Source organism: Poecilia reticulata, chromosome 20, assembly GCF_904066995.2.
Source record: "Poecilia reticulata chromosome 20, P_reticulata-male-v2, whole genome shotgun sequence".
In the NCBI taxonomy this organism is placed as follows: domain Eukaryota; kingdom Metazoa; phylum Chordata; class Actinopteri; order Cyprinodontiformes; family Poeciliidae; genus Poecilia; species Poecilia reticulata.
In genome coordinates, this window is record NC_088849.1 from 8,175,633 (window position 1) to 8,200,387 (window position 24,755).

General features: G+C 39.4%; 1 protein-coding gene and 1 long non-coding RNA gene across 8 annotated transcripts in view; both read right to left on the reverse strand.

Annotated features, from left to right (window-relative positions):
* col11a1a (collagen, type XI, alpha 1a) overlaps positions 1-12,305 on the reverse strand; it is a 95,003-nt gene extending 82,698 nt beyond the window's left edge. For 2 of the 7 annotated variants that reach the window (XM_081601432.1, XM_008438346.3), the window contains exons 1-3: positions 11,761-12,285; positions 5,091-5,255; positions 4,652-4,865 (exon numbers count right to left, since the gene is read on the reverse strand). In XM_081601432.1, coding sequence (XP_081457558.1) covers positions 4,652-4,865; positions 5,091-5,255; positions 11,761-11,875 — 494 coding nt within the window. In that variant the 5' untranslated portion in view covers positions 11,876-12,285. Of the gene's footprint in view, positions 1-4,651; positions 4,866-5,090; positions 5,256-11,760 lie in introns of all 7 variants that reach the window. The other 5 variants (XM_081601434.1, XM_008438348.2, XM_008438345.2 and 2 more) reach the window with 4 other exon arrangements.
* Positions 12,306-18,477: 6,172 nt separating this feature from the next.
* Positions 18,478-20,679, reverse strand: LOC145549300 (uncharacterized). Its single transcript, XR_014085198.1, has 4 exons — positions 20,568-20,679; positions 20,248-20,364; positions 19,810-20,043; positions 18,478-19,483 (listed from the first exon to the last, which is right to left on the reverse strand). It is a non-coding gene; the product is annotated as an uncharacterized LOC145549300 (long non-coding RNA).
* Positions 20,680-24,755: the final 4,076 nt, after the last annotated feature.

Here is a 24,755-nt window from a genome sequence, read left to right on the forward strand (position 1 = left end):
GACGTTACTCAAACAGAAAAGGTAAAGTCCAGCTCCATAAAACACTGTAGTAGTAAGAATAATAATGCATTTAGAGAGCACTTCTAACTCTTCTAAACAAACCTGAAATCCTCTAGGTCACCGCAGTGTGTTTACAAAGTGTGGTTGACAAAGGATGCAAGAGCAAAACCCGAAAAAAGAAAACGTCTGACCAATTTTTGTGAACAAAAAATTGAACGGAAGTCAAGTCAAGACAGAGAGTCAGGCTGTAAGACTACTGGGGTGTCACAATCTTGGGTTGTTTGAATTGGTTTGAGGTTTTGTTCATTTTTGTGTTCCTTGGTTCCTTTTCTGTGATCAAATCAGCCGTGTTTCTGTTCTACTCTGGTTCAGTCCTTTCTAAGTAATTCTAGCTTATTATGTTTATGTCTTCTGTCTAGTTATTCTTTGTTACTCTAGTTCAGGGGTCCCCAAAGTCGGTCCTCGAGGGCCGGCATCCTGCTTTAGGTTTCTCCCCGGTTTAGCACACCTGCATCAAATGATGGCTCATTAGAAGGTCTAAGAAGAACATTGACTTGCTGAGGAGGTTGTTACTCCCACCAGGGAGAGAACTAAAACATGTAGGATGGTGGCCCTCGAGGACCGACTTTGGGCACCCCTGCTCTAGTTTAATTATGATTCTTAGGTGTAGTTATTCTTTAGTGTCTAGTTGTCCTTTAGGGCCCCCTGTAACACTTTCTCTCTCTCTCTTTCTAATCAGCCATCTGTTCCTTGTTCAGTATACCACTCATTCTCAGTTACTCCTTGCTGGTTCCCTCTTCCACTTTTACTTCTTCCTATCCAAGCTGAACAGTGATGCAGCAGCTAGCCCTTGGTCTAAATTAAAGCGGCAGTATGTAACTTTTATAATTTTTTACTTTACATATTTGTTGAAATTGTCTCCATGTGTTGACGGTATGGAATGAGACATAATTTGTGAAAATTTAAGCTTGTCTGTCTTCTCCCAGTGCTCCCAGAGCTATCTAGACACCTAGAAACAACCAATCAGAGCCAGGAGGCAGGTCTTAGCGCTGTCAATCATGGTCGTGTGAGCTCATCCCCATCAGTAGGGCCTGTCCTGGATGCTAAGGCTAGTTAGCATATCCACCGATGACAGAGGATAAACGATTTTCCTGCAATTGCGAGTGGTTTCTCTGCGTTAGCATTGCCATTGACTCTGATTGGTTGTTTTTGACTGGGAGCGGTGCACTTCTCCATACAGCAGTAGCAGCACATGGAGGAGGTGGAAGGGCTTGGTTTCTTTCATAGATTATCTGTCTCATATCATACTGTCACAACAGTTTTAACAAATATGTAGAAAATAAAACATTTCTTCTTTTAAAAGTTACATAGAGCAGCTTTAAATCTTGGCAGGAGTCATTCTGTATGAACTTTTCAGGCACTCTAGCACTTCCTCCCCTAGTCCAAAGCCATGCATGTTGGCTGTGTGATAGACTGGCAGTCTGTCCAGACTGTACGCCTCCTCTAGATCTCTGACTGGTGGGCTCGGTTCCAGCTTCCCAGCAGGGGCTGGTATTGAAACGTAATGAATGAATAACTGAATTTTACATACAAAAAAACCTTGTGGCTCAAGAATCCCCAAGCGCCAGAGTAGAAATCATTGATGAGCCCAAATGGTTGCCTTGGGTCACACGTGAGTCCGACACCTCTGCTGCCTTTCCACCATTTGTCACTACGGTCAGGAGCTATTGCATTCCAGGCAATAGCGGACCACATTCTTGGCCCCACACTTTTGCCCCGTTTAGCACAGGATTACACTCATTAAACTCCAAACTTAATCCTCCTTCTGGGTTACTCGGCATGACAGACGTGGTGAACATTGTGGAAAGTGTGTGTCAAGATCCAGGAAGGCCTTTTTCCTGACAGAACAGGAGGTGCAGTCAAAACACTCTTCCAAGGTCAAGGATGAGACCTTTGCAATGCCACGGTTTAGGATGAGAAAAAGTAGCATTTCTGATCTGATAGTCATTCATTCGTTCGGCAAGTTCAACACAGCTAAACCATACAGACACATTCCAGGGCAGGCAGTGGAGCTTAGGGAGAAATAAACGTGCAATACCCTGTAAGCTCAACACTGCTGCACAAAGGATTACTTGTCACCTATACAGCAGGCAAACAAATGCTGACTTAAAGGAATAGTTCAGGATTTCTTAAAGGGGTGTTCCATTAAAAGGTTAAAATCTTAAAATCTGCAGTTGGTAACTTTTAATTTTAGTACAAATCCAGATAAGTTGGAAGTGAAGATTGAAGCTAACTGTTCGCATAACAGAGACCAACGCATCACAGTGGTTTATGCTAACTAGCATGAACCTTTAGCATTGCACACTCTAAGGAGAGGTTCGGAGGCAGTGCACCACCGATGGTCTTCATGTGTGAAACGTTTTCTGATAATGCCACATAAAAAATGTATGAAAATCAATAAAATGTTGCTAAAATAACCGGTTTCCATTTATATCATATTGTTCTGTTGTCTGTTTTACACAATAACATGAGTGGGGCTGCACTGCTTCTAACCTACAATTTCCTTTGTAAATAATCCTCAACTTCTGTGTAACTAAACACCCAATGCAAATGTGTCAACAGTGTAAAGATTCATTAAATAGTGTTAGTCATAATCACATTTTTGAATGTAGGGTTTGTAGGACTGTAGATTTTGGTCAAGGCCTCTCTCAGATTAGCTGTTAGCATTAGCATCTGATACCAATTATTCTGAATTCGAGAAAAATGAATAGAGAGTTAACTCCTTTAAATAAGTTATGAACTGCTTCTCTGCTTCTCAGAACCTCAGTTTAAAAATACCAAGGTATGACTTGACGGTGTCCAAAAATATAGAAGCGATAAGTATAGTAATGTCTTATGTGAAACAATAAATGCAAATCAGTATTTTACAAATTGTTTATAAAGAATTTTGAGATGATCAAACTGATTTGATAAATTTTATCTCTATTAATGTGAAAATTGACTTTACATAGACATTTTAGAAGAGTAATGCATTTTTCTCTGTCAGAATATTTGCTGTGTCTCTTATTTCTCAGCACATAAGACTCCAGAGGAACTGCACACAGTACACACTCTGAGTCACTGAGAATTTAGTCTTGGACTGCCTCCAAAACAAGAATTGGTAAAAATCCTCTGCTAGGAACATGATTTCATAGGCAGAAAATCATAAACAATGTATAATTTACTAAAAAAACTAACTGGAAAGAACAAAATTTCCAAGGTATTTAAATAACATTTTAACACTTTAGGTTATAATAGCAATAGACATGAACACATATTTAAAAAAAAAAAAGTGAATAGTTATATTAATAGTTAGCTAATAGTTATATTTGTTATATTTGTAGTTTTACGACTCCCAAAGGGTCCAGTGTGCTAAGTCATTTCATCCTGCACCTGTATGTGGGCTTTTTTCAGCTAAAAGATCTGAGTGACAACTCAGCTGGGAGTGAATAATCAGGTTTTCTCCCAAGGGTTAGAAGAACTGTTTCTGGTTTGGGTAAGGTAATCCAAGGGGGCAGAAAGGAAATTTAGAGCTTCTTCTATCCCCTCCTTGCGTCCCCCTCTCTAAAATAACAGAGGCAGGGAGTTCATGGATGAGGTCAGTTTGCCCATAACAGCCCTGCTGAGGCCCAGTGATCCAACGTCTTCTTGTCTCTGACTTGTTTTGTGCCCACAGTACCCTGACGAGACGGATATTCCAGTTATGACAACCTGCGACTGGATTGGCTACTTGCTAAAAAACAAAGTACAAACACTTAAATGTTAAATTTAATGTGAATAAATACCGACTCAGAATTTTTGTCATTGTAAGCACTTTTCAGCTTTTGTCAGAATGTGAATTGTCTTCATGTAGAGAACTACAAGAACTACAAATATGCCAGTTTGTGTTTTAGCCAATTTATTTCTGTTTGAGAAACCCCTCCTTATTTTTGAAATAATATTTCAAAATATTATGTGGGGCCATTTTCAGAGCAAAACAAGGCAGTGAAAAATGCTAACTGTTGCTCGCTAACAATGCTAACATAGCTTTTCGGCTTTAATTCATTGGATTAACTTTAAAATCTAAAATAGCTATACTGGTCAAACTGATGGTGCTTAATTGTTAACTAAATTTTATGCAAAAAGAAAAAGGGCATTGTTGATGTATTTATGAGCATTAGAACCACCGTGGAGCATAAGCACTGCAATGTTTGAACTGGTCTGATGAGAGATTAATTGAAACACACTTTCACAATTCTTCTTAAAAATACATTAAAAAGTTAAGTCTTATTTTAACCAAAAAGACCGCAATGATCGTGTCGTGTCTTGTCTTTGTGAGATGTAACATGAAAACAAATTTATGATCAAATGAGTAATGCATCAAAGGAAGAAATAACTGCGAGAACATCTGTAAAACATCTGGAGCCGTGGTCATTCTGAGGCAGCTGGAAAAACAGCATGGAAACGTAAATGTTATTTCTTGCATTGTTTCCCGTGCAAAATCTCAGACCCCTCAATTGGCTCGAGTTCATGTTATGCAAATTTCTCTATATGACCGTCATCCATAAGTCCAGACTTATCTTTCTGAGCGCGAGCAGCGTGAATCGAATAAATTTTTTTTCTTTTTACTTACTTTCCATTAGAAAGGTTGAGAGAGGTGAACAGGGGATAGTCCTCCGGGGCTGGCTTGCCGGTTTGATCCTCGTACAGGAAAGCAGGTGAGCGTCCCACCTCTACACCCAGCTGCTGAACTCCTTGCTCATTGTAAATGGACAGCAAGAAGGACTGGAGGCCAGGCTTGGGGCGCAGGGTGGTCAGGATGGAGAAATCCTCAGGAAAAACGCCACCTGGATGAAAAACGGAAGGATGGAACAGGCAGGTGAAGTTTTTACAGCCGCATGTTGGGTAACTGCAACCAACTAAGGTAGTTCAAGTTTTATGATGATTTATATGTAAGTTTGGTATCTTGTGGTCAGATTTCTGCTAAACAGTTAACAGTGAGTAACTATGCTTTCATCAGACTGCACACCAACATATGCAAAGTGAACTAAAAACAAAGGGGTTCATCTTACCAGGGAATAACTGTGAGGTGGGGGCGCTGATCTGGATCTGTCTGGCGATTCTGTAGGCTGAGTCTGACTTTGATGCTCTTCGCTTTGCACAAAATCCCGTTACTTTTGTCACTCCTTCGGGGTAATTTTGAAATCCTAACGCTTTTAAGACGTCCACTGGCTCTGCTGTTCAAAGAGAAAATGGAACATCAGTTCATTGCACTCATGACTTTCTGATTCCCTTAGACTGTATAAATAAAATGAAGAATTTTAATTTCAAGTTTTTATTTTTTGCCACAGGAGACAACATACAACATTTGCAACATACCAAACCTACAGCAGGTTCAAACAACAGTGGAGGAAAGGTGTTGAAAACACTTTGGTTAGCATGAGTGAGCATTTTTTAGGTCGAAATATGAAGTGTTTTTTTTCTAATAGTGGAGGAAATATATTTTTCTCTGAGTCAGTCATGGACCAGTTTGTCTCTGTGCCGATTCATAACTCAATTCTGTAGCTATGCCGTATTTTATTTGTCATGCTCTACTTCCACTTTGTACCTGTAAACAAACCACACATGTAGATAACCATTGCAGTTTACGTTTCTTGGTAAATTGGTATTTTCGATGAATTATGGCGATCAACAGATAGTTTCAACAATAGTTTTGATTCAGTTAAATTTCTATTGACAGTTGTTCTAATCATTGGTCAGATCAAGATGACTAATATGACAGAATATGACCTTGTGGTTGGTACCTGACACAGTTCATACAACAAAAAGGCTGGATAAAATCAACCAAAATGTCAAAAGGCATGAAGACTATTAATAATAACATTATCTTGCCGAGTGAAAATTTGAATAGCATCCTGATAAAGTGTTGAGGCTAATCACTCATGCATATCTAAATAGCTATGCTAGGAAGTGCTGCAGGGACCAGGTTTTACAGGCTCCCCAGACAGGAAATAACAGAGCATACCAAGCACCATAATGAACAAAGTAGCAACAGAGTTGGAGTTGTATCACACCTGGATAGGTTTACTTTGATAAGGCTCTTCAATCCGGTGCACTTCACATAAAGAAGCCTGTGTGAGTTCCCACAAAATCCCCTGGGGAGCATCATCATTATTCTTCCTGTCAGAATAACCTCTCAGTATAACACGCTAGCTTGAAGGCAAGCTAAAGTACTGACTCGGTGTGACGAGGCCCATTACTGTCTGGGAAATGGCTGAGCCAAACAAACTAAAACAACACTTAGTGCAGGTTTCACTTACACAATTTGGAAGTATACAACAACCTGGTCAGACTTGAAGTAAAACGTCATAAGAAGGTAGAATGAGGCTGATAATAATTTTAATGTGTGTCAGTTGATGGTCTCAATCACTTTAATTCACAAAAAACGTAGCTGGTTAAGTTCAAAATAGTGGATACGTGCTAATGCTAACTAGCTTTGGTAGGCAATCCACTCCGAAGCAAAACAAAAAGGCTTACCGTTTACAAATAATAAAGCAATATTATTGCTTTATTATAGCAATAATAATATTGCTATAATATTATTATTGCAATAATAATAATATTATAGCAATATATATTGCTATATATTGCTATAATATATAGCAACAGCAAAGAAAAAGACGGTGTTTCCTTTCCACATTAGCATTAGCAACCCTTCTCCTCTAGCAGCTTAACCAACATGGCCTCCATCGTTAAAAGCTAACAAAAACCTGTCTGCATACTTTTGTTGTTTTCTCACTTAAACATTTCAGGATGTCAAACAAATTGTATTATCAGAAAATATTAAACTGAATACATAGAAGTTTTACAATGCAGTTTTCCTATTGTGATTTCATTAATTATATATATTTTTTAAAAAGCATTCAAACCTACCTGGCCATATATAAAAAAAATAGTAATATCCCTCTCTGTTAGTTCATGAAATAACTAATTACCTCAATTTTTTTTTTAATCACAGCTGAGGAGTTTGTTGAACCAATCCTATGCCTTCACCACACCAGTACAAAACATTGAACAGTAGTGAACCTTTCCAGTAGTGACAAACCCATCAAAAACTCATTCAGGAGGTCACAAAAGAACTCATAGCAAGACCTAAAGCTCCGCAGGCCTCGTCTGCTTCAGAGAAAATCTATATTTATTATTCAATATTAAGAAACGGGGAATCTATTGGAGAGATCCAAGGCCAAAACTGCCGCCAACAACAAAAGGTCTGTTTCATTTACTAAAAGACAAAAAAAAAGCTTTTGAATAAATTTTCTGTGTGCTGAAGGAAAACAAAGTAGAAGTCTTTGGAATGTGTGCATTCTGTTACATCAGGTATAAAACACACATTAAAAAGAATTTTTAAAAAAAATCATTATGCTGACATTCAAAATTGGTAGTAGTGTGATGATCTGGGTTTCTTTGGCTACTTCCGAACATGGATGATTTACTGATAATTGAGGGAACCAATAATTCTGCTCTCGGGAAAAAAAATCCTGAAAGAGAACATCCAGTCATCAGTTTGTGAACTTCAGGTCAAGCGCATTCGGTTCATGTAGATGAACACATGGCCAGCTACACCTCTGGGTGACAACAAGATGCAAATTTTTGCAGAGTCCTAGTCAAAGTCTAGACTTCAACCTCACTGGGCTGATCCAGCGTAATTTTAAACAGCAAATCCAGGCTTGAAATCCCTCCAATTTAACTGAATTCTAAAAAAAACAAAAGAACAAATTTATTTTAATAAAGTTGTTCTTGTATAAGATGACGCCAATCATTGCTAACCTCAGAGGGTAACTAGTTTTTGACAGAGTATCCAGACCAAGTTGGCCCTATTTATCGAAATAAAACTACTTTTTAAACTTGCTCTTCATCTCTTTGCGCACAAAAATTTGTTTGATGATCTCAAATATTCAATTGTGACCAAAAAAAAATAGAAGACATAAAAGGCCAAACACATTACAGCATTGTATGTTTCAATGTCTGCGTTCATCTCATAAATGCCTGCCAATAGTGCATGCAACAAGAACAGACCTGCTTCAGCCAACACAGCATGCGCCATGCAAAACCCTGCAAGCCAATCAGCATTAGGCTGCATTTTGTCAAAGGGAGACATGACTGTAGTCTCTTAAGCATTCTCCTCTCAGCTGGTAAAAGTGAGAATCATCTGCATATGCCCACATTGAGTTGACCTCCACATAAGCAGATTACAGCAAATAATCATAACACGCAATTAAATCAAAGCAACATTACCTCCAGTTTGATTGAATGCTGAAATATTACCATCAACAATTACAACTTCAGGACGAACCAGTTTGGTCTGCAGCAATAAATCAATTAATTAATTAAAACGAGCTCAATTTCCATTTGCATAATCAATCATTTCTCTCTTTCTACCAAAAACTGTTTGACAAAAGTCTTCAGTCTGGTGCTTTGGTCTCAACTAGCCCTTTTTTTGAAGAACCATTTTTTCTACAGATGGTTCATAATTCAATTATTTGTTGTTTTGCTTATTTACTTTGGATACTTAAAATGTCGTCCACTTCCAGTATTAAATATTCTTTAGAATTTAAGGTTTATTGATCTTCGAGAGAGTGTTCTTGCATTTTTATGCCATTACCATTATATTCCCTGAAAAAGGTCTTAAAACAACAATATTATTGTTTATCGCGATAACTTCTGGGACAATTTATCGTCCAGGAAGGTTTGTTATCGTGACCAGCCTAGAACCAGTGTGTTTCTTAGAAAAATGGGGACCTCACTCTGAGTTTGTGCACAGATGCAAACAGTCCAGATGCTGCAGCTTGTCCAGCCTGCGACCCTCACACAGAGGTGTTGAGAAAACACAAACACGGGATAATCCATTAAGGCGGCCCCAATGAGTGTGTGCAGGCTTTGAAAGGCTGCACCTGATGAGTCGGTGTGTTTGCCCTTAGGGACAAGCAAACATGCCGCATAGCTGAAGGAAAACTCTAGACTACACAGTAGGAAGGATTAAAATATTAGACCGTCTCTTCTGTTCAAGCGTATGCAGACTTGGGAGGAGTGGAACAATGGGAGGAGCAGCTTTACTTCAACTTGAGATTGGATGACACCTGCGCCGTGTTCACGGTAAAAACCCCTATCTTCTTTGAGACAACAGAAGGGCATTTCTCTGGGATGAAGCCAAAAAAATCAGAGTTCAACAAAACCAAAACAAACAGGAAGCATTAATGTTTTTACACCTTTACAACCAGGTAAATCAGTAACAAAAACAAAAAAGACACCCACAGGTGAAACCTTTTCACCTGCAGCTCCCTGAGACTCTAACACCGTCTTCCGCCAAAATGTCTCTCCCTTCATATATTACCTCCTAACCCCCACCACCCACACCCCACCCTCTTCCCCCAGCTCTCCCTCCTCTCCTCTGGCTTCCTTCGGCTTCCATCACGCTGCCGGCTAAAACAAGACGGCTTTATGCTGAGTGTCATACCAAGGAAATTTCACTGAGACCTACCCAGTTTTTCAAAGCATTCCTTCTCTCCACTCTCCCCTACTTAGGTGTTCCTCACATGCTAATGGATGCCTCCCAATCGAAAAAAAATTAATTAAGAAAAATTATAATTTGCGTATATGATAAAGCAAAAATCTTAGTTGTCATGGCTATAAAGAAGACGGTGATGATTTTTGTTACAAATTCTGACTCAAGACATCCTTTTGTACTTTCTCTGGAGGACAAACAGATTGTCTCCGATTTATGGTCAAACGGCATAAATCCATCGACGCTTCAGTGGACAAAGCTCTGAACTTCCCAGTTGAACATATTAAGCAAAGTCCTCTTAAAATGCTAACTTTTTCTCTCTTCTTTTTGTTGGAATGCACATCTGAGCTTGTGCCCCGGGGGCTGAGAAAACGTGTCTGTACACTGCTGGAGCGCCCTGCAGAAACTGCTCTGGCTGCTATAAACAGCTCTGAAGGGACTGACTGACTCAGACAGAGGAACACAGATGGGCCCTGCAGCGGCATACTTGAAAATGTATGTATGAAGAGGCAGGACCTGGAGAGGAGTTGAAAGGAAAGGTGAGACTTTGCAAATCCGGCGTGCAGTTCCAGCAATCATCCAGCAGGATGCATCAGCATCAAGCTAATTTAGACGTTACACCTAATTTAACTCGATGTTAAGAGAAACTGACTCCAAATTGTCGAGTTATTGTCACAATTTCCTTTGAGGTCCTTTAAAAGTACAATGAATTAACCAATGGTTGCATCATACGTTCAGCCAAATTAAACCTCAGTTGTCCATCGTCCAATGTGTGAGGCGTGAATAATCTGGAGCCATGTGACTACAGTGCCTATTATGACTGCGGACTAGCTCTTCATGCAGGCCCTGCCCTTTGAAGGCTCCGAAATCATAGGGAAGTGCAACAAGGACCATCATCAAATAAGCGCTCAGTACTTAGAGGGGAAGCGGTCCCACCAATCGCACAACCCAGCCTTGTCCTGCAGCCTACCAAGCATCTGAATGCAAAGTTAGCAGTTGGAGAGAGACGAGGTGTGGGGTGGGGGGGAGGTAGGGTAGGCCAGACACCAGTGACTGGGCCTTTGGTGTGGACCAGGGCAGCATGGAGATAGGGTTTGTCTGCCTGACCTTGTGTAACCCCTCTGACAAAGAAAAAAGAATAAACCTCAACCCAGAAGTTTAGAGTTATCCCAGCGCCATGTGCCAACAGACTGCCTGCCGTGTGGGCCAGCAAAAATTGCAGGTTGCATCATAGCCTTCAATTAATCACCCATCCTGTCGGGTCCATCTCCTCTTCGGGTCATGGCATTACACCCACTGAAGCATTACATGGAGCTACTGTCAATTAAAGTGAGTCTAGACTTGCAATTTCACATCCCCGCAACTCCATGGATGGGGTGACATTCTTGCCACTCTATACCGACATTATCAGGAAACCATGGATGCTGTTAAATATTACCAACTGATTGAAGTTCACCCGCATTTTCATTAAGCTCCTCTTCCGTTCCCAACATCAGGATGACCACACCGCTCTCCTTACTGTCTTGAGCACTCTACAAGGGATGTGACCCCAAAAGGCAACCAAAGTCCACCCAAGAGACCAAATATCTTAAGAAGCAAAGTTTTAATGCGTATGGCACCCGAAATATCATGACCCTATCAAATACTGCATCCAAGCAGACCTTCATAAAACATGGAAAATGTCACCAAAATGAAGGGTCCAACAAATATCCACCCAGAGGACAGCCACTCTTAACACAGAGGTATCTTTGAGATGAAGTGAATATAAAAAAAAAGAAAAAGAAAAGGAGAACCCTGCTCTGCTCCCGGGTCTTTCTAAGCGCATACCAGCAGCTTAGGATCAATTTAACAGAGCGAAGTGTTTCATCCTCTGGGTAGACGCTTCCATTCATGCGTAAATATGAAGTGTTTTTTTTTTGGACACAGAGACAGAACACTTTAACGCACTTGTCGTCTCCGGCAGAAGAGCGCTCTGCTGTCTGCACAGCAACACTGCTGCAGTGTAAACTTTCCGCAGGTGTCCGCAATCAAACTCGCTCTACGGGGATGCAAACCTGTTGCTGTTGCGCTCAGGTAAAGTCCGTCTCCCGCCAACCCCCATCAACCCCTTCCTCATCCAGCCGGCGCTCCGTCTCAGCCCGCTCACACTTCATCACACTTCGCCTCTCGCTGTTCCTTACCTGCTCTGACACAAGCAGCCTGCAGAAGCAGTGTTAAAGTGATGAATGCAGTTCTAGTGGAATCCATGAGCCAACGTTTCGTTTTCCACCTTGTGGACCACCGTTGCATCTCCATGTTCGGGGTCCCCACAAAGTGAGCGCGACTTCAGGTGACTTTTTGTCTTTTTTGGCGTCCCTTCCACGATCCCGAATGAAAAATGGAAACTGTCCTACAGAGGAGCCATATGTGTGTGTGTAGGGGGGGAAGTTGAGGGGAGGAGGGGGGGGTTGAGCCTCTTCTCTCCACCACAAAGAGGGGCCAGATCCTCTTTCCCGGCGCCCAGCCTTCACAGTGAAGGTATCAGGGCTTTAACAAAAAACGCACACCAAGTGCAGCCGCTCCACTTCGTGCGTCCCCCAGGACAGGGAGGGTTGGGCAAGCTCCGCAAACCAGTGCAACGACTACAGGGGGACTGACAAGTCGACCAGCCCCCGATGAACAAATCACGGGGCTGGATGTTCTCCTCAGGGTCCACCCATTAGCTGCGTAATGCGTCCCCAGAAGTCTTATCCGAGTGCGTGTGCGTTCGAAAGTGGCAAAGTTCATTAAAACATACAACGTGCTGGGAGGGTCTCATTAAACATATGTGGTACACACAGATGCATTCATCAGTTTCTGCCCTACATTATTGTTTATGGACTGGTTCATAAAAAACAATCACATCCGTGTGACTCAAAATAACTTCCACCTAATTATCACTATTAGAATCGTTTATTATTTTTTAACAATTCCGTTCAGGATTAATCAAATTTAAAGCAAACTTTTCATTAAGCCCCCAGTTCTGTATGAAATGTTCTTTTTTTTATTGGTCTGTTGTAATATTCTAATCGTAATCATGTTTTTGTCAGCTGGGAGCAGAAAATCTTCATAATTAACAGAAAGAAATGTCTTAAAATATTAGTATTTGTGTTGTTAATATGATCTGTTTCACTTTGGAATTTGAGCTCCTAAATTTATTGAGAATGACAGAACATCTCAACCAGTCATTTGCCAGAAAAACAAAAAGCATTTTTGTGTCACGTCGGCAGAAATATAGTTTGCTCAAGTTGGCTAAGAAGATTTATTTATTTATTTATTTTTTAAAAAAAACAACAAAAACAAACAAAAAAAACACTCCAGGTGAAATTGGAGTGAAACATAAACTGAACAAGCACAAAAGTACTTCATGACCATTGTTAAGCATGGTAGAGGATCATGACCATTGTTAAGCATGGTAGAGGATCTGTAATGCTGTGGGCCCGTTTCATTTAATAATTGCCACGTAAACCTGCTACAACTGCATGGCATCATGCATTTTCTGTAATAGAACATTTTACATCTGTAGGACTGTCAAAACTGAAAATATATCAAATTTACAGCACACACACATATATATATATATATATATATATATATATATATATATATATATATATATATATATATATATATATATATATATAGGGCTGCACAGTTGGTAGAACTGTTGCCTTGCAGCAAGAAGGTTCTGGGTTCGATTCCTGGCCCCGGTCTTTCTGCATGGAGTTTGCATGTTCTCCCTGTGCATGTGTGGGTTTTCTCCGGGTACTCTGGTTTCCTCCCACAGTCCAAAAAACATGACTGTCAGGTTAATTGGTCTCCCTAAATTGCCCCTAGGTGTGAGTGTGTGTGTGCATGGTTGTTTGTCCTGTGTGTCTCTGTGTTGCCCTGCGACAGACTGGCGACCTGTCCAGGGTGACCCTGCCTCTCGCCCGGAACGTTAGCTGGAGATAGGCACCAGCAACCCTCCCGACCCCACTGAGGGACAAGGGTGCAAGAAAATGGATGGATATATATATATATATACACATACACACACTAAAGCATTTCACTCATCTTTGCCAGAGGTGCCAATAAATATGCCTGTCTTTTTAGGTATAAAAACATCAATAAATGTTGGACAAACAACTCAATAAAAGGTGCAGTATGTAACTTTTATAAAGAATGTGTTTTTGACATGTTTGTTAAAACTATCACCATGTCGTGATAGTTTGTTATGTGACAGATAATCTGTAAAAAGATCCATTTCCTCCACCTCCTCCATGAGCTACTACTGCTGTCTGACAAAATGCACCCAACCAAAAACAACCAATGAGACCCAGAAGGAGGGGCTTAGCGTTGTCAATCAAACTCATGTACTCGCTGCTAAATGTGCTAACTATCCTTAGCATGAAGGGTAGCTGCTGCACAGTCTGTGGTGCAGCTAGCACAACAGGATGCGCTAGCTGCAGCTTGGGGGACAGAAGAGGGGGTCTTGAATAGCAGTGGAGAAGGCAGAGGAGATTGATTTTTTCACAGATTATCCATCTCATTTTGTCACGACAGTGACAGTTTCAACAAATATGTAAAAACAGATAACCTTTTAGAATAGTTTACATACTGCACCTTAAATAGAGAAATTTTATCTTGAATCATCAGATAAATGGCTGGACAAAAGACAAAGAAATAATACTGATTCACCATGTCAACATTTGAGATTGTACTTTTGGAGTTATGAGTTATGATCTATTATTTTTACCACTATAGCATTAATTTGTCTTTCAGGGTTCCTTAAAAGCCTTTTAAAACACCATGGATGCTGACCAGCCTCTGTTCTTCAGCCAGCTCATCCTTCCCAGCCCAACCGGATCAGATGCTGGTTCTGGATGCCCCGTGGCAGACAGCAGAGCTGCTTCTCTGGTCCTGATTTATGCCTGAGCAGAAAGGGATTCATGCCACTTCCCATCTGTCTGTAGCTCATAAAACAGGAGACACATTTGCGAAGTTTGCTTCCTGTCATCAAGAGCAAATAATAATAGCTAGAAATTCATTTTATGCTTTAATAATTTGAAAAATAATTACATGAAAGCTTTCAAGAAAAAAAAACAAGACTTAATAGCAAATTTTATGCTTTGTACTGTGGTGTTAATTCACTAATTCATAAGTGATATTTTGCATCAAACATTTTTGTTTAGTGTCTGACAGATTAGTCGGCAAAAATGGATGCGACTGAAAGATGCCAGGCCGACGGCAGCAGATGGTAGCCTCAGGGATGCTACGCTTGGCTCACAACTGGAAGTTTGCTGGACTGATATCCTGTTGGGAAAAAGACTGAGACAATGGGTGGAACACATTCAGCTTTCATTCACAAATACTTCTACGGCATTCTCAACCAGAGCTTAGTCGAGTACGTAAAAACTTTACTCAAGTAAAAGTAGCAGTACTTCAACGTATTTTCGTTTGAGGTAATCAAAATATCCAGAATGGTGCCAAGAGTATGCTAATGGCTTCCAAAGTGTGGCCAAGGTAGAAAATAAAAAATAAAAATAAAACAATCCAATAAAATATTAGACTTTTGACATTTTTTTTAGGAATTGTATGAAGAAAAAAATAAGGTGGAAGGTTGAAGACTGCAGGTCAAGATCATAACAGGTCAAAGTTTTGGCTTTTTGGATGATCTAGAAAAGAAACGAGCTAATCTTAAATATTTCCTCATGAAGTTTAACAATTTAATGGTATAGTGTGTTTCTTCAACATGTTGGGAGACCTGCAGTTGACATGTAATAATAATCACTCATCATCTTTATTAAAGACACAAAAATACCATATAAAAAAACACATCTGAATAAACCACTGAGAACTTAGGCGTACTGATGAAAAGTGGTCTATTTGGAAATTAATTACAACAGAATTCAGCTAAAATGTTATTTAACATAAAATAGAGTATCTTGCCTTGCATTGTTTGCTTCACCACTGTTAAAACAACTTCCTAAATGCTTTTGTGCACTTAAATCTGCATCAATTGCATTTTCTTCTTTGAAAAGTAAAACTACAATCCACACACGTGTTTAGCGGTTAGCATGCGGTTACCAGGCAACACATATGTATCTATAGGAAAATATTTAGTAATGTTCATTTCATAGTATACAGAAAAAATAACATTCAGGATGTTCTTTTCATTACTGCTTTGATTCAAATCGGAAAATAGGATTTCATATTTGTAATCAGTTCTGCCTGAAATAACATTTTAACTTTTCAGGGGCACACTCGGCTCCTGTTTGTTACCGTTTACACACTGCAGAGGAGAGCATAAAAGGCTCCCTGTGTACGCTCAGGCTAGCCCTGCCGCCAATACAACCAAACTTCTCACCAACATTATTTTTGGCTGCTGCTTTATTTAGAAAGAGTAAATAATCTTCACACTTTTTTTTAGTAGGGAAGTTTAGACATTTAGCTTGCGAGGCGGGGAAGCCTCTTTATATTGTGTTTTTTTTGTAACCATACCTTTAGCGACGTTTGTGTTCTAGACATCACATTGTGGTCTCTCAGTCAGTGTGGTGGCATGTCACATGACATGTGTACAGTAATCTGATATAAAAACAAATATGTATGTGAGTTATGAGGCCAAATTTAAAGATAACATCTCTTCCAGAGTTCCCATGGGCCTCTTTGATAAATTGTACATGTAAATCTATGTAAATACGTAGCCAAAGCTCTGATTTCAACAGACTCACAACTGGCTATATATAATTTCCTTAAAAAAAACTCTCCGTACAAAAAAAGCTTTCAACAGAGTAAAAATCACTTACCATTCAGTGAAGGTAGCTTGGTGTGGACTACAGGTGTTTATAATAGGAAGCGGCTTCATTCAGCAGAATGTATCAGAAAGCAGCAATATTGCAACCAGACTCTCAACACTCTGCTTTAGCATAACGTCTGAGAAGGCAGGAATGTTCTCCTGTCTGGGCACACTGCTGCTTTGAGGCATCCAAAAATGATGGCTTAATTTGATAAAAGTTTAAGGTTTCACTTCAAGGCTTCTGGGATGTTCGGATGCGAGACGGCTTTATAATTATACACCATATCAGCTGCAGAGCGCCGTTATTTAGACTTATGCTTCAGGATTTGCATGAAAGCCCTTTGGCCCTTCAGCTGGATTTTGAAGAGCTAATTTCTCTATTCAAAAAGTCACATTAAAAATGTTCAACCATACAAATAGTGTTTTGTTAAAAAGGCCTTTTCAAACTTTCCAAAATTGCAGCAAAGTATCATATTGGCTTTGTGTGATTTAGAGCAGTATTTACATCCTTTTTTTTTTTTACATGAAACATAGCTCAGAAAATAGATTTTAAGATACTTTTGTTAACTTATAAATCACTGAATGGCTCAGCACTGGAATACATGAAAGACTTATCATTGGATCAACCTTCCAGACCTGTCAGGTCTTCTGGTTCTAGTCTAATCTGCTTTCCCAGAACCAGAACCAAACATAAAGAATCAGCATTCAGCTGTTTCTTATAAATTATGGAGTACTTATTCTTACAACAGGAGCATCTAGCTTATATATTCAGGAATTGCAACAAACATAGAATCTAGAGAAACTCAGTTTATCTTATCTAGAGAAACTACTCATTACCGTAGAACATTATCAGAACAAGAATCCAGAGAAACCCCTACCAGTTTATAAATCACAGACTACTTATTCTTAAACATGGGGTTTGCTCTTTTCTTTGGTTTGTTGTATTTCCTTCTAACTCATGTAAAGCACGTTGAATTGCCTTGTTGCTGTAAAATGTACTATATAAATAAAATTACCTTTCCTTTTATGCTCCATTAATCCAGAACAAATGTCCAGAAAACTGCTGAAACACTGATTTCCTCTAAATAAAGACTAAACACCTACCTATTTAGAGTTGCTGCTGATTAATACCAAGTCGAACATTAATCAACATATTTGATGTACATTTTCTAGATGATTTTGATGAGGGTATTTGATGTAATGTTCATTGCTTGTTTATTTGTTGCTGTATAATTTTTTTATGAACTGCCTCGTTGCTGAAATGTCCAATAGAAATAAACTCGTCTTGACTAAACTGCCCAAAAAAAGTTGATGGAAAAGAGACATAATCTAGAAAGCCTTAAGAAACTGGTACATACAATCCTCACTGCCCGCCTCCCAGTCAAACTTCCTGAACCCTGATTCTGCTATTTTGGTTACTTAATATTTAGGTTAACACTAGCTGGGTCAATGAGGAAAGAAATCAATTACATGACTGGACAGAAAGCTAGAGAGTTACGATGTGAGGTGGGTGGCCCTCAACCAGCTATTAGCCTCTGGGTGGATTTATGTCTGTACATGCGAGTATAACAGGTCCTTTTATGTGGGGGAAGCCACTGATTATGACAGATTAAAATTTGTACAGCAGAACTCAGTGAACTTACGTTTGAGGTCATTTTGTCTGCATACGCGCAGAAATGGTTTGCTCTCTCACATAGATGTCCATTTGAAGTTTGGTCTATTTTTTTTAACCCACCTCCCCCCCAGTAACAGACCAACTAAATAAAAGCCTAAAGGGGGAAAGTAAAACGTGTAGCGCAGAATATGAAATCCTAATTCTTTCAAACTGTTGTTTTAAGCGACTTATCATGGGCCTTAGGTGAACATGTGTTACTAATATGGAGCAGAGGTTCACGCTTCTCAGTAGGCAGCAGCGAAAATCTATTTTTCTCTCACATTTCCTGGTCTGCTTCACAGGGAGTAGCCATCAGCCTCATTCATAGAACTCCTTTTCATGCGATTGTCTCCTCCCACAGGGTCAGTAAACTGACCTGTCTTTGTGGACTATTTCCACTGACCGTAAAATTGAGCAAACTGGAATTACGAAAATAATTTTTACAAAATGTGCTTAATTTTACGAAAATCTGCTTAATGGAAACGCATTTTTCGATAAAAGGTTTTTGCACTAGGATGAGGTGGTTTTCCGGCTGTATCGAAATTATTGTATTTCACAAAACCTCAAAAAAAAAACTCTTATCCGCATCACATGAGTTATGTAAATAACCGGTGGAAAAGACAAAGAAGCTCTTTAATGACAGAAAGTGGTACAAAAATGATGGCGCAGCTCTTTAATGACTTGTTGTGTGAACAAACGTACTCAGGTGTGATTTCAACAGCGTTTATAGAAACACAGCAAAAGCGAAATGTTATTTTTTTTTCTACCTTAGTTGAACATCAACAAAGTGTAATGAATACAAAAGCTACTATGGTGCCAAGTTACAACCCACAACTCCGGTATTTCTCAAGACTTTTGAGATAGACCAAAAAAAAAGAAGGATCTAAATCATGAAGTGGAAACAGTTGCGGTTTCAAAAGTTTGTAAAGGTTGGCGTACTGTATGAATACAGTCCCCTTTCATTTTGACACCCCTAAATAAAATCCAGTACAGCTAATGCAATCAGAAGTTGCCTACCTACTAGACTTCAGTGATTTAATCTCAGAACAGCTTGATTTGTTCTGTGAAGACCTCAGAGGTTTATTAGAGAATGTTAGAGATTCAAACAGTATCATAAAGACAAACACCAGCAACACCCGGTTGGCGACGCTCAGGAAGAGCCCTGAAAATGTCACAGCCGAACAGAAAAAGCTGGAGGCAGGAGGAGGGGTGTGTCCCATCACACCGTCAGTTCCCAAAATCACACACAGGGGGAAAAAAAAAAAACTTGTAAAAGCACAAGCGGGATCAGTGTGGCCCTGCTGGACTGCACAGTGGGGTCCAAATGAGGGTTAAAAGCAGAAGTAGGTTATAAAACATCCCAAGCTTTGATCTCACAAAGGACTGTTTTAAACCATCATCCAAGACGCATCTGTCCATCTAAATTGTTGAACTCCTGACGATCCCCAGGTAACTGCAGTAGCGGAGGAAATCCACAGCTTAGGAAAATCGAATACCTTTGTCACTAATAACTGTTTTTAAATGCAATGGTTGAGTTTGCAAATATGGCAAACCTTGTATATATATATCAGGTTCCATAGTCTGAGAAAAACACTGACGCCATTGGATCATATTTGGGTTAAAGAAGTGCATTAATGGATTCTTGTACTTTTACACTACTTGTTAGCAAAAACAAAAAGAGCGTGTCACCCGCACAGTGCTTTTCAGCTTAAAACTTTCACAAAAAGTAAACAAATCTGAGCTTTAAGTGTGGTCCGCTTCAAAGGATTAATGATTCACCTCATGGTGGGTGACTTGCACGTTTCTGAAAGCTTTATTTGCCAATACTCTCCCACAGTCTTGGCGTGACACTCAGAAGGAGCGCGGCAAATGTCACAAACAATTGGGCAGCGGGAAAAGTGTGTGGGGTTGTCCCATTAGTCCCCGAAACCACACACAGAAACTCGTAAAAGTGCATCAGTGGGACCCTGCCAGGCAAGGTAAAAAGCTTGTAGGGTCCAAAGGACTTGGTCTCTTAAAAACAAAAGAGGGTTAAAAGAAGTATAGTTGAAATAACTTCACCTGAATTATTAAAAACAAATGACACAATGGATTAAGCAGTATTCTTATTTTTACTTAATACAAAATTAAAGGGAAAGTATTACGCATTTTTGAGGGCATTTTATAGCACAATCAAGTAACTATGTTGCTTAAATGGCCTATATATATCAAACATACCTTAAAGGAAACAATGCGTTTCATTCAGGTCATTCGTGAGAATGCTGGACTGAGAAGTAGACGATAAGCTCAGCAGACTCACAGTCCCACGTAGACACAAACAGAGTACGGCGAGACCTGGAGAACAAAATACACAATACGAAAATGGCCAAAACAGACAAATAAAAACCAAAACGCAAACGCCAAGGAATTTAACAGCTATAACATTTTTGGATGTGTCAAAATGCAGATAATCTAAAAAAAAAAAAATCAGTGTCAAACAAAAATTGTTTGATAAAGTTCCATCGGCAGAAACATAGAAAGTTAGCTACATTGACTACCTGAAAGTTAGCTTGTTTACAGGGCACTTCTGAATCTGGTCAACCACAAATGAAAAATGATTTATTCTTATGTGGTTGCAAGAAGATAAAGTACAAAGAAAGTTACTAAAACTTACTCTCAATGCTTTGGTTTCTTTTATTTGCCTTCTTGTGGTACTGCATGAACAAGCACAGCTGTACATAATTAATGCTTGATTGTGTCGTCAGTGTTTAACGCAAATGCTCATGTTGTTTGACAGAGCTGGGTAAGTTTTCTTTCTTCGTTTTTTGCAGGGAAAATAATTAGCAGAAAAATAAAGTATTAGTCTTGACTGACAATTCACAGCCCCTCTGACCACTGGCAAAATCAGACAAAAATATACTGCTCAAAAAAATAAAGGGAACACCTAAACAACACAATATAACTCCAAGTAAATCAAACTTCTGTGAAATCAAACTGTCCACTTAGGAAGCAACACTGATTGACAACGGGGACCCTTGTCGGGTCAATCAGTGTTGCTTCCTAAGTGGACAGTTTGATTTCACAGAAGTTTGATTTACTTGGAGTTATATTGTGTTTTTTAAGTGTTCCCTTTATTTTTTTGAGCAGTGTATTTAGTTGGACTTACTGCAGTGGTCAAGAAAATATGGAGCCCCTGAAAATAAAACTAAGGTGACTATGAGAAAACAATTTCTGTCATACTTTTTCCTCTTACATTGAGCATTTTCTAGGATTTTTCAGTAATATATCAATTTAGAAAATGGAGATTACAAACACTTCAACAGGTTTTAATTTAAAGTTGTTGTATTATAACCGTTAAAGGCTGTGTCTCATGTATAGATGCAGAATTCGGGTTCCAATTAGGACACTAAAAGCACCAGAATAATCCAGGATGCTCAGTTCAATTGAGCAGACAATGCAGACATTTCACATCCGCTTTCGCATAGCACTTTTAAAAGCAAACCAGTCTGTCTGAAGGTCATGTAGTTTAACAGCTGCTTGGGATGGAATCACAAGACATTGATCTTTATGAGCAGCAGGTGAGGCAGCAACTTATCCAGCATGCAATGGCACAGGAGAAAAAAAGAAAACGCACAGAGAGCAAGAAACTGGGATGTTCTGCTGTGAATTCATTAATGCAGAAGATTTGTACATTTTCAGAACACATCATATTTACACTACATTGCAAAAAAAAAAAGACATACAATGAATAGAAAAGCTTCTGTAGATCATCAACATTGGCTTTGCTTATTGTGTAACAAATAGGCGATAGGGAGCAATTAGGTGTTCCAGGTATTGTAGGAATCCATTTTACTTCTATTTGTGAAAGCAAACGCGCAGTTCTTCTCACAGTGTTCTTTTGCAGCCATGTGTTTGCAATAGAGCCTGTTCCTTTTTTCCAACTTATTTGGGAAGGGCGAAAAATAGTTAGTGTTATTTATTTATTTATTGCTTTGCCGAAAAGCACTGTTAACATGGAGATTCATTGTCGCTAAGCTGCAAACTTTCCCTGACTTGGAGTTGTATGAGTTGAATGACATCCATCATTCTTGCAACAACCAAAGAATGATGGGTTTAGCAGAGGCGTAAAGTCGAGTTTTTGAGGCTCCAACTCCAAATCCGCATGTTGCAAAAATATTTTGTGCCTGCGACGTTAGTTTATTTTTGCCAGCATTAAAGAGTGAACAAAAAAAATAAATAAATTACTTATGATGGTTAATAGTTGATCACAAAGCAGAATACACGGAACCATCACGTGTGCAGAAAACGATGACCTCAGCTCTCAGTCTGAGCATCTGTCTTTTGGAAAGCTGCGAGACTTTGCCTGGAATCTATTAAAGTTGCGAATGGTCTCCGTATGTGCGCTCTCTTCTCAGCAGTGCCATCCAACTCTCAGATGGTAGATTATAGGGTCTCTGAAAAACAATGCCATGTCGCGTTTTCTCCGTTTTCTTTCAGAAACGAGATGAACCGGAAAGATTCATCTTTCCTCTGAGGCAATTCTCAGAACTTTTGTGGTCATGTCAGCGTCCCACAAGATCAAACGTACGGTGTTGTTGTCGTACGCAGGTTGTAATCACAGAGAGAGCAGTTGTGGCATTATCGAGCGAAAGAATAGAAACTGTTACAAGCACGCAGCTGTCTTTAGGTCCTCTTAAAAGGAAAAATAACCTTCAAAGGGCTGAAAATCTCTCCCAGGGAGTATAATTTCGGCTGGAGGAAAAAGTCGGGGTTGCCGGCTGTAATCCAGCTGTGTGCCTTCTTTCACCATGTGGTCCAGTCAAGCTCTGGGTGGTGCCCCTGCATTAAGGACATAATTAAGAGTTTAGAGAGGGCAGTCTAGCTGCACCGGCGGATCGGGATGATGTGGGGAGACAAAATATGCCACAGCAGAATACAGGATGCAGGAGTATTTGGAGGATTTTGAATATGAGATCTTTTGAGTGTAAATAGAACAGGTGGGTCCTTGTATACAGTTTGGTTCCTCTGAAAACAGTGAAACTATAAGTTTAGAAGTTTGGTGCTTTTGCAGCTTCAAGAACCGGTGGTTACTGGTACTTTGTTTTGTCTGACAGAGCATAAAACGTTTGCCACATAGCAAAGCTTTGTCCTGCTCAAAGAAAGGCTCAAAAAGTCCATTGCCATCCTGAAAGTGGCCAATAGGAAGTGATATTCGTCTTTTACGGCTGAATAACTTCGAGGATGACCTTTAAACCCCATGGGACTGAGGTTTTGCAAATTATCCTTCCAGTCACCTTGTCCCCCTGGAAGATTTACGTGAAATTAATCTTGAAATTTCTGTGGTTTTTTATTTTTGGAGCTCAGAAAATGTTCAGTTTTTTGTAAAAAAAAAAATAAATAAATTTTAGAATAATTTGAAACGTTCTGAGTTTTCAATGCACATTTTTGACTTTTGGAGGTCTAGAACATTTCTGAGATTAATCTCAAAGTTTGAGTTTTTCTGGGTGACTACAATAACACGGTAACACTTTATTTGAAGGGGGGTGAATAAGATTGACGTGACATTGTCATAAACATGACATAACACCTGTCATGAACATGAATAAGCCTTCATGAATATTTATGACTGTTGTCACAAAGCGTCATTCTTTAAATTATGACACTTTTAATAGTTGACATTATTCAAAATGTCTTTGTTATGACAACTTGACATTAACCAGGAAATCATTACTGATATAAATTTGTTCTAAAAGTATTACTGATTGCACTTTAAAAATCAGGTAACTTTATGTTATTAAAGGTAAAGTTTAAACAGTAATGATTTCTTCGTTAATGCCAAGTTGTCATAAGAAAGACATTTTGAATAATGTCAACTTTGTATTAAAAGTGTCATAATTTACCGAATGACGCTTTATGACAACAGTCATAAATAAAGTGTCATGTCAATCTTATTCACCCCCCTTCAAATAAAGTGTTACCCAATAACGCTAATATGCCATTGTGTCTACCTACTTTGTGTGCCATTTTTGCAATTTATTTAGAAATCCAGGCAATCTAAAATAGAAGCTTGTCATATTAGCTAGCTGGCTACTTTAGCTAACTGTTGCAGGATTGTAGTGAATCTGCTTAACAAACAATTTATATCGAGTTTCCTTTAAAAATACAACAACAACAAACATATTTTTTTCACTGGTGGAGACACTAGCAAAAATGCTCAGTTGCCTTGTTGAGGAATTAAAACAACAGCAGAACCTAAACCTGTTCTCACTGTTTACACCAGTGGTTCCCTAACTTTTTCTCCTGGGCCCCCCAAGTGGTTTCCAAACATTTTCTGGGCCCCTCTATGATTACAAATGGCTGGCTGGTTGAACGACGTGATTGTGTGTGTGGAGGGGGGGTGTTGAGGATTCTTAAGAGACTCCCTGTCTCCAACTTTTTTGGGGGGCAAAATGAATTGTAGCTGGACATAGACAACAACACCAGTAGCCTACAGGCTACTTATTAAAAAGCTTAAGGTGCTGTATTGATATTAGCTAGTCATCCTTTAGCTAGCATTACCTGCATCCAACAGCTTTGCTCAACTCAGTCTGTTAGTTTGGGGGGAAAACTGTGAAAAGTTCTTTGCGTTTTTGCTGGTTTGCTGCCATGATTCTAACACACCTGCATAACTCTGCACAGCAGCAGCAGGTCTCCTTCACTGCCGCACAGGTCTAAACCCAGCGCGAGCGTCGTAGCGCTCATGTTGC